The sequence below is a fragment of the Bombus impatiens genome, unplaced genomic scaffold (genome assembly GCF_000188095.3).
Source record: "Bombus impatiens unplaced genomic scaffold, BIMP_2.2 scf_1853, whole genome shotgun sequence".
Taxonomy (NCBI): domain Eukaryota; kingdom Metazoa; phylum Arthropoda; class Insecta; order Hymenoptera; family Apidae; genus Bombus; species Bombus impatiens.
In genome coordinates, this window is record NT_178272.1 from 1 (window position 1) to 16,036 (window position 16,036).

At 35.2% G+C, this 16,036-nt stretch overlaps 2 protein-coding genes across 4 annotated transcripts; both read right to left on the reverse strand.

Moving 5' to 3' along the window:
- Positions 1 to 3,734: 3,734 nt before the first annotated feature.
- Positions 3,735 to 8,841, reverse strand: LOC100748623 (2-acylglycerol O-acyltransferase 1-like). Of its 2 annotated transcripts, XM_024371785.2 has the most exons (6): positions 8,572 to 8,841; positions 7,396 to 7,687; positions 5,869 to 6,143; positions 4,690 to 4,876; positions 4,247 to 4,446; positions 3,735 to 4,082 (listed from the first exon to the last, which is right to left on the reverse strand). In XM_024371785.2, the coding sequence occupies exons 2-6, from the start codon at positions 7,620 to 7,622 to the stop codon at positions 3,925 to 3,927; spliced, it is 1,047 nt and encodes a 348-aa protein (XP_024227553.1). In that variant the 5' UTR covers positions 7,623 to 7,687; positions 8,572 to 8,841; the 3' UTR covers positions 3,735 to 3,924. The 2 variants fall into 2 exon arrangements, with proteins under 2 accessions (XP_024227553.1, XP_033180120.1); XM_033324229.1 differs by lacking the exons at positions 7,396 to 7,687; positions 8,572 to 8,841 and adding an exon at positions 6,748 to 6,852.
- A 2,437-nt stretch (positions 8,842 to 11,278) lies between these two features.
- Positions 11,279 to 16,036, reverse strand: LOC100748743 (2-acylglycerol O-acyltransferase 1-like). 2 transcript variants are annotated; one of them, XM_024371783.2, is made up of 6 exons: positions 15,914 to 16,036; positions 14,746 to 15,037; positions 13,903 to 14,177; positions 12,673 to 12,907; positions 11,952 to 12,151; positions 11,279 to 11,786 (listed from the first exon to the last, which is right to left on the reverse strand). In XM_024371783.2, exons 2-6 carry the CDS (start codon positions 14,970 to 14,972, stop codon positions 11,629 to 11,631), a joined length of 1,095 nt encoding a protein of 364 aa, XP_024227551.1. In that variant the 5' UTR covers positions 14,973 to 15,037; positions 15,914 to 16,036; the 3' UTR covers positions 11,279 to 11,628. The 2 variants fall into 2 exon arrangements, with proteins under 2 accessions (XP_024227551.1, XP_024227552.1); XM_024371784.2 differs by lacking the exon at positions 15,914 to 16,036 and adding an exon at positions 15,772 to 15,896.

Below are 16,036 nucleotides of genomic sequence, written 5' to 3' on the forward strand. Positions count from 1 at the left end.
TTTGGGTGAAGAAAAGAAAATAGGCGGTGAGAATATATCCCACGAAAAATCCAAATCCAGAAATTAGGATCCAAAGCGCGGCTGAGAGCGTTTCTAATCTTCGATTTAATGGTACTCTTAACGGAGCGAATTTCACTCCCAGAATCTCCATCGTTTTTCTCTCAGTTCCTCCTCTTATTACAGTAGCATCAATTCAGCGATTCTTCTTCGGCCTAGCTAATAATAAACCAATTCGTACTATCGTTATTATAAATTGTCGTATCAAGCAATTATCAAATTGTACAGCAAATACGAGCGAAGGGATTGGAAACAAAAGAATGTGAGCGAGAGAAGTAAAAACGAACGATGATTAAAAATTTGAAAGAGAATCGTATTCGTAGAATTAATAGAAACGATCACATGTATGTATATCCAAGTGATAAAATAATGAAACGGATCATTATCACCATCGAATGATCAAAAGCGTGAAATAAGCAGATTAAAGATATCAAATAGCAATATATGTCATCATTGCTATCATTAACAACACAATCTTTAATTCGGATAAGCTGTGTCTAGAGATCAAGGTTTACCAAAAAATCTGTATGTTTTCAACTGCTTAATGACGTTCAATGCGTCAGCTGGTGGACGATACTCTCTAAAAATAGAAATTCAGTACACGATGGACATAATCGAGAATACGTAATATTAACACAATCCTTCGACATAGTGCCATACTTAGAAAGTGATCGATTTCGAGTTCCTATGGCAAGCTAGCTTCATCATCAAATTTTACGCCCGATACCATTCTCCTCCGGCTGCTCCGTAACCAACGTAGGTTCTAATGATATTCAAGCGAGCAAACTCCACGCTATACTCGAGAAAAATTATGATTTATGTCTTCAGGTCGAAATGACTGTATATTATTCGCGTGTCGTTCGCGCAATGCATTCGAATTATTTATAAAAGCTACGCACGCGAGAAGAAATAGAATCGACTCGTTGGAGTAGAGTAAGCACGCCTCTTTCCATTGTTTCGAAGTAGATCGATTTTGTAGAATAAATGATTTTTACAACTCAAAGAAACCGTATCTTCTGTTTAACTGAACTTAAATGAGAATGTTATAGCGAGCACCTAAATGATATAGGAAACCTACTTTTTTATATTTCGCAACGATGTAATTGTAAAATGTATTATAAAATTATTTTTGGATATAGAAATGATTAGTTGTCTGAAGACGATTAGTTTAAAAAATATTTTGACTTTAGCTTTGTCAATGTTAGCTTATGAAAATGTAGAAGCGTATAAACAAATGAGACTTCCTGTATTTGAATGAATCATTCTCTACAGATAGGTCTTTTATTTCTTGTCAGTTTTTATTCTCTAAATGTTCTGATTACTTTATAGAAAAACAATTGAAAGCGAAAGCAATTGAATCTGAAAGCGTTTTCAATTAGCGTTAAACACATTCAGAAGTGAGAATACCTTATCCTACGGAGCACCGTATTGTAATTGCTAATTAAGCCTGTTCTCAGAGCTTGATGCCCCAGTTTATTCTAAGATTAATATATTATTTATTTATAGTTCTAGTACTATTATTTAATTCATGTGAAATTATTTATTTATTGTAATATAGTAGCATATGTTATAATGTAGTCATTACCTTACGTGTAGCTTCATTATATACATAATGTATGGTAATATATCATAATGAACATGTATGTCAAGTTCTCGTTCTGTATTAATTAGAATTCATATCTTCTTTGACGAAGTTAATTAAGTGGTTATTATTAGAATATAAGTATTATGAAATTATCGTACTTTTGGTGTGTTTTTCTGAGATAGATTTTTCTTTAATAGCGAACGAAATATACAGATGAATACAAATACATAATTGAAAAGTTAAACATATTGACGGCTCGTTAAGGTTCATGTTGATGAACTGTATGATTCATTGATCAAAGAGTAGAATTGAAATAACAAAGAAAATGCCTGAATTGTTTTATCTCGGGTGTTTTTTTTAATAATAAAGCGTACAAACATATATTAGATTTTTGCAAACAGTAGATAGTTCGTAAATCCAAAAATTCGAGAAGGTAGTTAAGAATTTGTCTACGTGTTGAGTAAGAAATATACTGAGAGAGAAGCAATTCCAATACTTCGAAAAAACTTTTTAATTACATTAAGAAGACACGTAGAAATAATCCTTTTCAAATCACTTTAATGTAAAGTCGCATCAGTTATATGAATATAGCATACAACAAAGAATGAAACTTTCTACACGATTTAATACACGAGAAACTTTACTTACAGATATTTCGCATTTTGATAACTACAGATACGTTGATTTTTTTTCATGCAACTCTCTCTAACTCTTCTCAATCACGTTTTCTCCCTACCTTCCCGCTATTGAAACAAAAAAGTCAATGAAACAGGAAGAAAACATAAGATTGCCCGTTTCTTTGAATGAAAAAGATAGACATCCGAGAGACGTACGTGAGTGTCGTTTCCTGGCAGGAGTTATCAGTGATCGCCAAATAGCCTCTTTCTATTTGCTGGCCCAGGGATTTCCAATTTTGACACGATCTGGTCGCGCTCAGGATATCGTCTAAGACTGATCGTTTCGAAGCCAAACTTACGACACGATAATACGGTTGAGGTGATCCGAGCAGGACGAATGCAAGAAAATGAATGTTCACGACGAAATGCTGGCAGGTTGCGTTGATCAGCGTAGCAGCGTGACGCTGTCCAACGCGTAAGCGCCGTATGCAAGGGGTCGCGAATGTGATCTCATAAATCTCGGTAGCCACGCAGGCATTCTCGCAGTGGAATCAATGTCAAAAAAGGGAAAGCATCCATCGTTTTTCCCCTCCGGGAACGCGCTGAAGAAAGTTGATGCTGTCTCGTTTGATGCGGTTTGGTACTGACCTTTTCTGGATCGATAATCCACGAATCTAGCTGAAGGGATGACTAGACGGTGCAGGTTGTGAAGGGTGAATAATGGGCGTCTACAACAAACTATGGACGGAAGAGTTAGGAAAAGGATTTTAACGATTATTAGATTTAGACACCATATTTATATAAGTAGACCGAGGATGTTTATGTATTTATAGAAAATTTTGAATGTTTATATACATGATAGATAAAAATGTAGGAAGTATTAATATTTTAATACTTATGATGATAATAAGTAGATGAAGTAATTTTCTGTAAGATGTGAATATTACTGCGTGATTGAGTTTTTTAAGAAAGAAATACGAAGTTCGACAAGGATCTCTAAGGCTAATAAGAAACAGTGGTATCAACCTTAGAATCAGTCAGATTATAGATTTGTTAATGAAATTAAGAAAGAGAGACGAAATAAGGAAGCTAAACATGTTGAGTTAGGAAGTAATACATATACGGATTACGATCTGCTATAAAAAGATAGACGGGAGGACAAGGTATGCATCTATCAGACGCTGTGCACCGGTACAGAGAAAGATGTACTTAGATTAATTAGATCGTGACAACATTTATAATTAATACTTTGACCGATGGTATCTTAATGCATAAGTCGTGTACTTACATGTAATGCATATAAATTTGTACGAATTTTTTTAATAACTTTTAACACCTTCTTATTCAGGACACTCAGTTTCCTTTTTAACAAAATTTACTATATATATACAAACAATGTATAATTACATGATATCAACAGATGCTTGTACAGAGTTAACAACACCGCGACAGAATTCATCTATTTTTCGCTCATTGAAAGGTAAAAGACTTGTATGATATGCAAGTGATTATAATTTACCACCCCATTTAACCGCTTATTTCTATCACTTTTATATATAAGCTCCCAGAAGTCCCTACAAGTGTAAGCAATTGAGCAGTTCCTTGGTTTTTTGAACAACAATTGCGAATATATCCGTTATAAATGATCGTTATTTACTAGTATCGCTATACGAACTCAAGATGCACCGAATCCGCGTTCTCGATGTACTTGTATTTTTCGTTCTCGAAAAGCTTCTTCAGGTGCTTGACGAATTTCTCGTGATATTCCTCGACTTGTTCTCTCGTTGGTTCTTCTATCTTTGGTAACTCCATCGGACTGCCGACTGAGAAAAAAAATTAATTAGCATTAAAGAAGCTGGAATTTCCTCTATGAGAAAATAAAAATTTTCAAACGTATTCCAAACACCAAAGTCTCTTCCCTAAAATTATATTTCTCGAAAGATTATTGTATTATAGAGCTAGATATTTCTCAGCTTTGAACACTTACCAACGACAGTAACTGGTTTCCGTCGAGGGATAAGACCGAAAGTGTATTGGAAGAATCCCCGACCAACCAGTAGAACCGGCGGTATACCGATTTTCTTACGAATGTACTCCTGTAGTCTCTTCACGAACGAGCCATCTGGCCAGGAAAATTGATCGAAAGTATCCGTTTCTCCGAATGAACAGACAGGAACCAGAGCGTTTCTGAAACAAACGAATACCGCGAGTGTCACTTCGATTTTTAAGCGACAGATGCTCTTGATTAAACCGCTGATTTATGTGACTCTATAGGGAAGTAACAGTTGCAATAATGTACAAGTGACTATACTTCATGCACGCTAAATCAGATTTGTGTAGGGCCACGGCGTTCAAAGAGACGAGGTTTCTACTGTTTTAAGTTCTCATGAGATTAAGATTCGAGTGAACGAAAAGAAAGATTATACCGACCCATTTTGCAGCGCGAGCTTTACAAAGCCTTTCCTCCTTTTTATCAGGATGCGGTAAGTGCCCGGCTTACATTCGAATACTTCTGCCGCTCCGCCGGGAATCAGAACCGTCGCCTTTCCGGTGTACGGTGGCGAAGGTCTTGTCGATAGTTGTTGATTCATGCACTCTGGAGTACTAGCAAGGCCGCCTATTTATATACCGATTTCAAATAAGTCATAATCATATGGTTGAATTATAATAGTTATTTGGTAGCAAAATAGCAGAGATGTAAAATTAGAGAAGTCAACCACCAAAAAGAAATCGTTGAAAAGTTGGTATGATGATGTAAGAAATGTTAGGCACTTGGACTTCGTGTTTTATGACTTTGTCATTTCATTAACAGAAATTACGCAGCAATAAAGTATGCGCATTAACAGTTGTATAGTAGGTACATTGTACAAACAGTTCAAAGTATTTCATTTATAAAATATGTTTCTTACGCTAGAGCCAATTTATACCGAAATGACCGTCATTAATAAACAACAGATATTTACATGTCTCAGACGAGATGTATTTGCAAAACATGGTGCAATGATTTTACTCTTCGTATTAAAGGATATTATGATTCGTTTCAAGATGCAACATCCAATAGTAAAATTAAAGTTAGAAATCATTAAAGTATGTAAAAACCATATTGTTACTTGGCAAGCTTCTTCCTTCCGGATTCTTTAATTTCTGGATTGTAAATCAGACGGAGAAGTTTCTTCTAAATTTATAGATAGGTTGTGAATGAAAATCCAAGCAACGATATTTGAACAGTAAAGCTATGCAATATTGCGTAGATATGCAGAACAAGTAGAAAATATATGTGCATATTGCTAAGTAAAATAAATTTTTCATCTATTCATTCCAACAAGAGGTATTTATATGTAAATGTAAATGTAGCAAATTTGTACCCTATATAGCAAATAGTAAGAAACATTATTGCCATGTTTCACAATATTTAATGAAAACTTTTAATCTATTGATTCTAGAAAAGATAACAAATACTGCTTACTAAATTATTAATTAATTATCCTCATCTACGCTGTGATTAAATTCAAATGTCGTTAATAAATCAAAATGTTCCAATACATATGAATAATAGCGTAAGCGTATATGCACTGTGTGATCGAATAAAAAATAATAAATAATACGTACCGCAGGAGCGAAAATACTCGCGGAAAAACGGCGACTTATAGAAAACATCAAGTATGACGATCCTAAATTCGAGACCCGGGAAAAGTTCTCTACAGCCGAGGATGTCTGTTCCGAATGCACCATAAACTCCTGTCGGTAGGATCCCATGCGGGAAACTACAGAATAAATACAACTTGTTCGGATCCAAATCAGTGGTTTTCACTAATTTTATAGGAAAGTAGTTACAGAAGTATCGGTTCCACGCGCAGCTTCTAATCCATTGCAGGAATTTTCGCCTGTAGTACAGAAATCCAACTCGTTAAGTCACATCTCCGCTGATGATTGTATAAATAAACGGCTTCAGTATTCAAATGAAATTTTCATTGCGGGCAGTTCGCTCAGGAACAGCATATATTATGGATAAAATTTGTTACTATGAATATTTAATAGAAATCAAATTTCGTCTAATCAAAAAAATAAAATGTTTATTCTATTTATGTCATTGATTTTAATCAATTCTTTCTATAATTCTCGTTCAACGTGCGTATCAAGTCGCGTTTCACTCTTTAGTTACTCGTTTATGTAACGAGAAGGATTATTATCGATTAGTTATCTAAATCATATTTATCAAATTGTAAGACCTTAATATATATCTTCGAATTTTTAGAAGATGTCGCAGGCGTGTAATAGTATTTCTAGCCAATTCCAATTCTCTGGTTCTTTTTGAATATTCATCGACAAGCTTTGCAGTAATGTAACTCTTAACAAGTTATTATATTACATTATTTTCCGTATTTATTCCTTCACTCCTACGTTTAAAAATGTAGTTCCTTTTGTTCATTTTGTAACATAGGGCTGAAGCTTGCAAATAAAATAAATAAATAAATGTTTCGAACTTACCGTATTTTGCCTATATCGAACTTGTTCCAATCGTAATACATCCAGGCGAAGTAAAGCAATACGAAGTAGCGCATGGTTTGGGTGAAGAAAAGAAAATAGGCGGTGAGAATAGTATTCAAATGAAATTTTCATTGCGGGCAGTTCGCTCAGGAACAGCATATATTATGGATAAAATTTGTTACTATGAATATTTAATAGAAATCAAATTTCGTCTAATCAAAAAAATAAAATGTTTATTCTATTTATGTCATTGATTTTAATCAATTCTTTCTATAATTCTCGTTCAACGTGCGTATCAAGTCGCGTTTCACTCTTTAGTTACTCGTTTATGTAACGAGAAGGATTATTATCGATTAGTTATCTAAATCATATTTATCAAATTGTAAGACCTTAATATATATCTTCGAATTTTTAGAAGATGTCGCAGGCGTGTAATAGTATTTCTAGCCAATTCCAATTCTCTGGTTCTTTTTGAATATTCATCGACAAGCTTTGCAGTAATGTAACTCTTAACAAGTTATTATATTACATTATTTTCCGTATTTATTCCTTCACTCCTACGTTTAAAAATGTAGTTCCTTTTGTTCATTTTGTAACATAGGGCTGAAGCTTGCAAATAAAATAAATAAATAAATGTTTCGAACTTACCGTATTTTGCCTATATCGAACTTGTTCCAATCGTAATACATCCAGATGAAGTAAAGCAATATGAAGTAGCGCATGGTTTGGGTGAAGAAAAGAAAATAGGCGGTGAGAATATATCCCACGAAATATCCAAGTGCGCAAATTAGGATCCAAAGCGCGACTGAGAGGGTTTCTAATCTTCGATTTAATGGTACTCTTAACGGAGCGAATTTCACTCCCAGAATCTCCATCGTTTTTCTCTCAGTTCCTCCTCTTATTACAGTAGCATCAATTCAGCGATTCTTCTTCGGCCTAGCTAATAATAAACCAATTCGTACTATCGTTATTATAAATTGTCGTATCAAGCAATTATCAAATTTCACAGCAAATACGAGCGAAGGGATTGGAAACGAAAGAATTGGAGTGAAAGAAGTAAAAACGAAAGATGATTAACAATTTGAAAGAAAGTCGTATTCATAAAATTAATAGAAACGATTACATGTATGTATATCCAAGTGATAAAATAATGAAACGGATCATTATCGTCAACGAATGATCAAAAGCCGGAAATAAGCAAAATAAAGATATCAAATTCTACATTTCATCATTGCTATCAGAAAGAACAGAATCTTTATTTCTGAATTTTTTTAACGACAGATCAGAGGCATAGCTTTGGGGAAAGTGTTTTATTTTATTTGAATCACGTTCCTTCTGCGATTTTATAATGAATTGCACTTAGCTAATGCATCGGATAATCTTTGCACCTCTTTAATGTAATTTCTTTGAAGATCCATCGTCAACCATCCGAATGTCTTGAATATAAGGTTTCCATACTGTTTCCCTTGCGTTATTACATAAAGTCGCAATGCCAAAAAATGATCATACGGTACTAAGTCTGGCGAACAGGGTGGATAATGCAAGAATTTATTTTTTTGTTTTTGTTTTCGAGAAAAGCAGCTACAGCCACAGTAATGTATTTTAATGCTTACAAGTCACCAAGGTATCTTAATATTCAGAAGTATCCGATTTCCTTTATGTTAATGTTCAAAGTTACTCACGGTTTCTTTAACTCGAAGAATCTCTTCGACTGCCCCAAATCACATTTTGTCTGAATCTATTTGAAAGAGTCAATGAAACGACAAGAATACGTAAGATTCTCCGTTCCACCGAATCCAAAAACTAGATTATGAAGGAACGTACCTGAGTGTCGTTTCTTAGTACGATTGATCAGTGACGGCCAAATAGCCTCTGTGTATTTGCGAATTCGGCGATTGTTGTTCACGACACAGTTATGGTGCGTTGTGATACTAGAGACAGACTTCCACCGCGAGAACACTGTTGAAATAGCGAACACAGGGCAGGACGGAAAGAAGATAAATACTCGCGACGAAATTCGTGGCTCGGCGTAACGCTGTGTACTCTGAGCGGCGTTTGCAAGAGTTCGCGAACGCAATCACGTGTTTCTCGGTAGCTAAGCAGCATTTCTTGAAAAGGGGTGATTTAATGACGTGAAAGGAGAAGGCTCCGTCTTTTTTCCTCTGTAGGAATGAGATGTTGAAAAGTGACGCCAGCTAGTCTGATGCAGTTTAGTCCCGATCGATCCGATCGATCGATAATCCGTTGATCCAACTGATCGAACGACTGGGCGGTGGTAGTTGCAAAGGGTGAGTAATGGGCGCCTGTCACACACTATGGACGGAAGAGTTGGGAAAATGATTTTAAGGATTACTAGATTTAGCTTATATATTTATGATAAGTGGACTGAGAATGTGTATGCGTTTATCGGAATTTGTGGATGGGAGGGCGCATGCAATGTTTATCTACGTGATAGATAAAAATGTAATACTTATTATGATAATTAATAGGTAGAGCAATTTTTTGCAAAATATGAACATTTATGCGTGGTTCAATTTTTCATGAAAGAAATGCGAAAAGAAAGACAAGGATCTCTTAAGCTAATAACAGCGGTATTAATTGTTCCATTACCGATATTATGAATTTTTTTAGTTAAATTAAGGAGAAGAAACAAAATAGGGAAAGATAAACATGTTGAGTAGAGCTTCAGTAGAGTTAAAGTATCTTTAGCAATAAGATAATCGTACTCCATATCTTTCCCTTTTTTTTTGCCTTCCATATCTCCAGTGAAAAGGTCAAACTTCTCGTCGCGTGTACCAGAAGCGTATCAAACAATTCTTCTGCTGAGGCAATGTGTTTATTGCACAATAATTATACATATATATGTCGGAGAAGAGTCAGGAACAGGGTTGTGGGCGTTTGATAGACCTCCCTTGGAGTTAGTTATCGTTGTGTTATAACGAAGATACGGCCTGATACTACGAGTATGAACACTATCGATTCGACGATTAACAGCGGTGGTTGGGCACTTGCGATGCTAGTGACGTTGGTCTTAGGTTCGATAACGAATCGGGATAACGAAACGGGATGAAAGATACACTTACTCTAACTTAAACGTGCACTACTCATGGATCGTAAGGCGCTACTCCCTTCGTCGATGAGATCTCCAGAAAGAATGAATTTTCGTCCCAATGATGCCACAGAGGAAAACTATGACGGGGTGTGTCCAAAGACACGAGATCATCGGATTCGTCGAGTATAGCCCTCGTTCCGAAAGTAAAGGAAATTGACGTCGCTGTAAATTGGTCAATTTGGGACAAAGACTGCCTGTCCGTTTGAAAATCTTAATTACCAAAAAACCCAGGCTAACTGAACTTGTGCTGTGTAAGTGCCTCAACATCTGGTATTCATTGTCCTAAGGAACCGTTGGAATGTTTTACTGTCAAGTACCTCTATTGGTATTTCTTTTAATGAGGATCATGTTATAACTCCACTTCTTTGTTAGACGAAGCGCCCGTCCCGTTAACCGCGGCTACGTTCGGCGACTGATGGTCGCCTTGAGCCCAAGTTTATTATCACAAATCGCAAACAATTGAGCAGAATGACGGCAAATTGTTTAATTACGACTGTAAACTTTAATTATAATTTTACGGATTTTCCCGAAGTTCCAGAGGGAAGGCTCCGGTGTCCTTTCATCTCCGACATATACATATAAAAAAGAAAAGAGAACCGGGTCAAAGGGAAAAGTGTGCATCTATTAGAGTGCACCGATACCAAAAGAAAAATATACCTCGATTAATTATTCGTATTTACTGTATTATCATCGCGACAACTTCAATTAATTTAACCACTGAATCGAATAGGTGCACATACTGTAACGTATTGTAGTGCATAACAATTTGTATGAATCTTTTTAACAATTTCTAACAATAACTGTTTTGTATAAAAGACTCAGTTTTGTTTGTAACAAAGGTTGCTATATATACAAGAAATGGTCCATTTCATTTTATCAACAAATATGTTTGCACATATGTTTATCAGCCATACTACGAAAGATCGCAGTCATTTTTTGCTTACTGACAAATACGAGGCTTGCATGCTACGCGCGTGATTATTTATCACCTCGTGCAAGCACATTTTTCTATTGCATTTATGTATATCTTCCTAGAAGCCCAAAGAAATAAGGCGTTTTAGAAGTCACGTAAGATTCTATGAAAATTATAAAAAAGTAGACACTACAGGTTTGTCACCAAATCACATGCACAGAGTAGATAGCAACTATTCTAATTTACATTCTCTGTTATCTGCTTTATGCATATGTGCAATTATTGTAGTATCAACGACCGCATTTCATAAAATATATATGTTCTTATATAAAAATGTAATTACATATGGAAAAAGTATAATTGTTTATGGAATATGTTCAGTTTAAATACATACATCTGAATGCTATTGTTTCTTCAACTATTAAAAATGCAAACGTACTCTTCGTATAAAAGTTATTTCATTCGATGATGAATTAAACGATGGATTCAAAGAAATAGATTAAACAAAATTTGGACAGTTTTCTTCGACAATAAAACCTTCATACAAAAGATTATTCGTATTTCTAACAACTGAAGGTATGGTAACGTGCGTACATTTAAACTGGACATACTGTATAGCTCTTCGGTCCTTATTCATAATACCATAATTCTATTGGTTCTTTTCTATGTAGAGTTCTTAAGACACGTAATTATCGAATTGACTACATCGCCTAACAATTGTCCATTTTCTGCTCAACTATTTCACATCTTAAAACTTATTTAATACATAAATACACGTTGTACGTTTATAATTGAGCAATTTCTTGGTCCTTCACTGCGCGGGTCCGTTGTAAATGATGATTATTTCGCGATATGACTATACGAACTCAAGATGCACCGAATCCGCGTTTTCGATGTACTTGTGTTTCTCGTTCTCGAAAAAGTTCACCAGGTGCTTGACGAATTTCTCGTGATATTCCTCGACTTGTTCTCTCGTTGGTTCTTCTATCTTTGGTAACTCCATCGGACTGCCGACTGAGAAAAAAAATTAATTAGCATTAAAGAAGCTTGGAATTTCCTCTATAAGAATATAAAAATTTTCAAACGTATTCCAAACACCAAAGTCTCTTCTCTAAAATTATATTTCTCGAAAGAGTATTGTATTATAGAGCTAGATATTTCTCAGCTTTGAACACTTACCAACGACAGTAATTGGCTTCCGTCGAGGGATAAGACCGAAAGTGTACTGGAAGAATCCTCGACCAACCAGTAGAATCGGCGCTATACCGATTTTCTTACGAATGTACTCCTGCAGTCTCTTCATGTATGAGCCATCTGACCAGATCACTTGATCGTAAATGTCCGTTTCCCCGAATGAATAAACGGGAACCAGAGGATTTCTGAAACAAACGAATTCCGCCATTGTCACATCGGTTTTTAAGTGACAGATACTCACGATTAGACCGCTGATATTTATGCCTCTTTAGGAAGTAACAATTGCAATAATGCACAATATGTCACATAGTATGAAAGAATATGCAAAATATCGAAGGTATATAATAATGTAGTGGATTGACTAAAATTATACCTAGGTTCTATTTGTTTAATTAGGTTTATAAAAGTACGAATTTGCGTGAATATCAGCAGTGTCGTGACCACAAAATTTTAATCACGATGCACGATTTAGGGTGGATTTTATCTGGTCTTCTATAGTCTTCTCTATGAGATACTTCTACCGTATACAGCATAGGACACAAAGTATAATAAAGTATTTTAATCGAAGGACATTAAGACGACTATACTTCATACACGCTAAATCAGATTTGTGTACGGGCACGATGTTCAAAGAGACGAGGTTTCTAATGTTTTAGGTTCTCAAGAGATTAAGATACGAGAGAACGAGAAGAAAGATTATACCGACCCATTTTGCAGCGCGAGCTTTACGAAGCCTTTCCTCCTTTTTATCAGGATGCGGTAAGTGCCCGGCTTACATTCGAATGCTTCTTCGAATGCTTCTGCCGCTCCGCCGGGCGGCTTACATTCGAATGCTTCTGCCGCTCCGCCGGGGATCAGAACTGTCGCCTTTCCCGTGTACGGTGGCGAAGGTCTCGTCGATAGTTGTTGTTTTATACACTCTGCACTGCTAGCAAGGGCGCCTATTTATGTACCGATTTCAAATGAGTCATAATTAAATGGTTGAATCATAATAGTTATTTGGTAGCAAAATAGCAGAGATGTAAAGTTAGAGAAGTCAACAACTAAAAAGAAATCGTTGAAAAGTTGGTATGATGATTTAAGAAAAGTTAGAAACTTGGACTTCGTGTTTTATGACTTTGTCATTTCATTAACGGAAATTACGCAGCAATAAAGTATTTCATTTATAAAATATGTTCCTTATGCTAGAGCCAATTTATACCGGTGTTTTTCACAAACAGATTCAAAAAAATACACATCGCGTTCAGAAGTGATCGTCATTAACAAACAACAGATATTTACATGTTTCAGAGGAGATGTATTTGCAAGACAGAGTGCAATGATTTTACTCTTCGTATTAAATGATATTATGGTTCGTTTCAAGATGCAACATCCAATAGTAAAATTAACGTTAGAAATCATTAAAATATGTAAAAACCATATTGTTACTTGGCAAGCTGCTTCCTTCCGGATTTTTTAATTTCTGAATTGTAAATCAGACGGAGAAGTTTCTTCTAAATTGATAGATAGGTTGTGAATGAAAATTCAAGCAACGATATTTAAACAGTAGAGCTATGCAGTATTGCATAGATATATAGAACAAATAGAAGGTATATGTGTATATTACTAAGTAAAATAAATTTTTCATCTGTTCATACCAAATAGAAGTATTTATATGTAAATTTAAATGTACCAAATGTGTACCTTATATAACAAATAGTAAGAATCATTATTGCCATGTTTCTCAATGTTTAACGAAAGTTTTTAATCTATTGATTCTATAAAAGATAACGAATACTGCTTGCTGAATTATTAATTAATTATCCTCATATACGCTGTGATACAATTCAAAACTGTCAATGAAACAAAGTATCGCAATACTTATGAATAATGGCGTAAGTACATGCGCATGCGTTTACGGTCGGTGGTGAAATAATAATTAGTGAATAATACATACTGTTGATGTGCAAATACTCGCGGAAAAGCGGCGATTTAAAAAGTTGATCAAGTACGACGACCCTAAATTCGAGACCCGGGAAAAGTTCTCTACAGCCGACGATATCTGTTCCGAATGCACCATAAACACCTGTCGATAGGATCCCATGCGGGAAACTACAGAATAAATACAATTTGTTCGAATCCAAATCAGTGGTTTTCACTAATTTTATAGGAAAGTAGTTACAGAAGTATCGGTTCCACGCGCAGCTTCTAATCCATTGCAGGAATTTTCGCCTGTAGTACAGAAATCCAACTCGTTAAGTCACATCTCCGCTGATGATTGTATAAATAAACGGCTTCCATATTCAAATGAAATTTTCATTGCAAAAAGTTCACTCAAGGACCGCATATATTATGGATAAATGTATTACTATGAATCTTTAATATAAACCAAGATTTATCTAATCAAAATTGTAAAATGTTTATTCTATTTATGTAACTGATTTTAATCAATTCTTTCTATAATTCTCTTATTTACTCGTTTATGTAACAAGAAGGAATATTATCGATTCGATATCTGAATCACATTTATCAAATGATAAGATCTTAATATAAATCTTCGAATATCTAGAAGATGTCGCAGACGTGTGATGGTATTTCTAGCCAACTCCAATTCTGGTTCTTTTTGAATATTCATCGACAAGCTTTGCAGTAATGTAACTCTTAACAAGTTATTATATTACATTATTTTCCGTATTTATTCCTTCACTCCTACGTTTAAAAATGTAGTTCCTTTTGTTCATTTTGTAACATAGGGCTGAAGCTTGCAAATAAAATAAATAAATAAATGTTTCGAACTTACCGTATTTTGCCTATATCGAACTTGTTCCAATCGTAATACATCCAGATGAAGTAAAGCAATATGAAGTAGCGCATGGTTTGGGTGAAGAAAAGAAAATAGGCGGTGAGAATATATCCCGCGAAATATCCAGATAGGAAAATTAGGATCCAAAGCGCGGCTGAGAGCGTTTCCAATCTTCGATTTAATGGTACTCTTAGCGGAGCGAATTTCACTCCCAGAATCTCCATCGTTTTTCTCTTAATTCCTCCTCTTATTACAGTAGCATCAATTCAGCGATTCTCCTTTGGGTCCGCTAATAATAGACCAATTCGTACTATCGTTATTATAAATTGTCGTATCAAGCAATTATCAAATTGTACAGCAAATACGAGCGAAGGGATTGGGAACGAAAAAATTGGAGTGATAACAGGTAATCACGAACGATGATTAAAATTTGAAAGAGAATCGTACTCGTAGCATTAATAGAAACGATTATGTATATCCAAATGATAAAATAATGAAACGGATCATTATCGCCAACGAATGATCAAAAGCCTGAAATAAGCAGAATAAAGATATCAAATTCTATATTTCGTCATTGCTATCACAAATAACAGAATCTTTAGTTCTGAACTTTTGTAACGACAGATCAGAGGCATAGCTTTGGAGAAAATGTTTTATTTTATTTGAATCACGTTCCTTCTGCGATTTTATAATGAATTGCACTGTTAGCTAATGCATTGGATAATCTTTGCACCTTCTTTTATGTAATGCCTTTGAAAATACATCGTCAACCATCCGAATATCTTCAATATCGCTATAACGTTTCCCTTGCGTTATTATATAAAGTCGCAACGCCACAAAATAATCACACGGTGCTAAATCTGGCGAACGGAATGGGCGACGCAAGATTTTATTTTACTTTTTTTGTTTTCAAGAGAAGTAGCTACAGCCACACCAATGTATTTTAATGCTTACAAGCTACCAAGGTATTTTAATATTCAGAAGTATCCGATTTCCTTTATGTTAATGTTCAAAGTTACTCACGGTTTCTTTTAATCGAAGATTCTCTTCGACTGCCCCAATTCACATTTTGTCTGAATGTATTTGAAAAAGTCAATGAAACGACAAGAATACGTAAGATTCTCCGTTCCACCGAATCCAAAAACTAGATTATGAAGGAACGTACCTGAGTGTCGTTTCTTAGTACGATTTATCCGTGACGGCCAAATAGCCTCTGTCTATTTGCGAATTCGGCGATTCTCGTTCACGACACAGTTATGGTGCGTTGTGATACTAGAGACAGACTTCC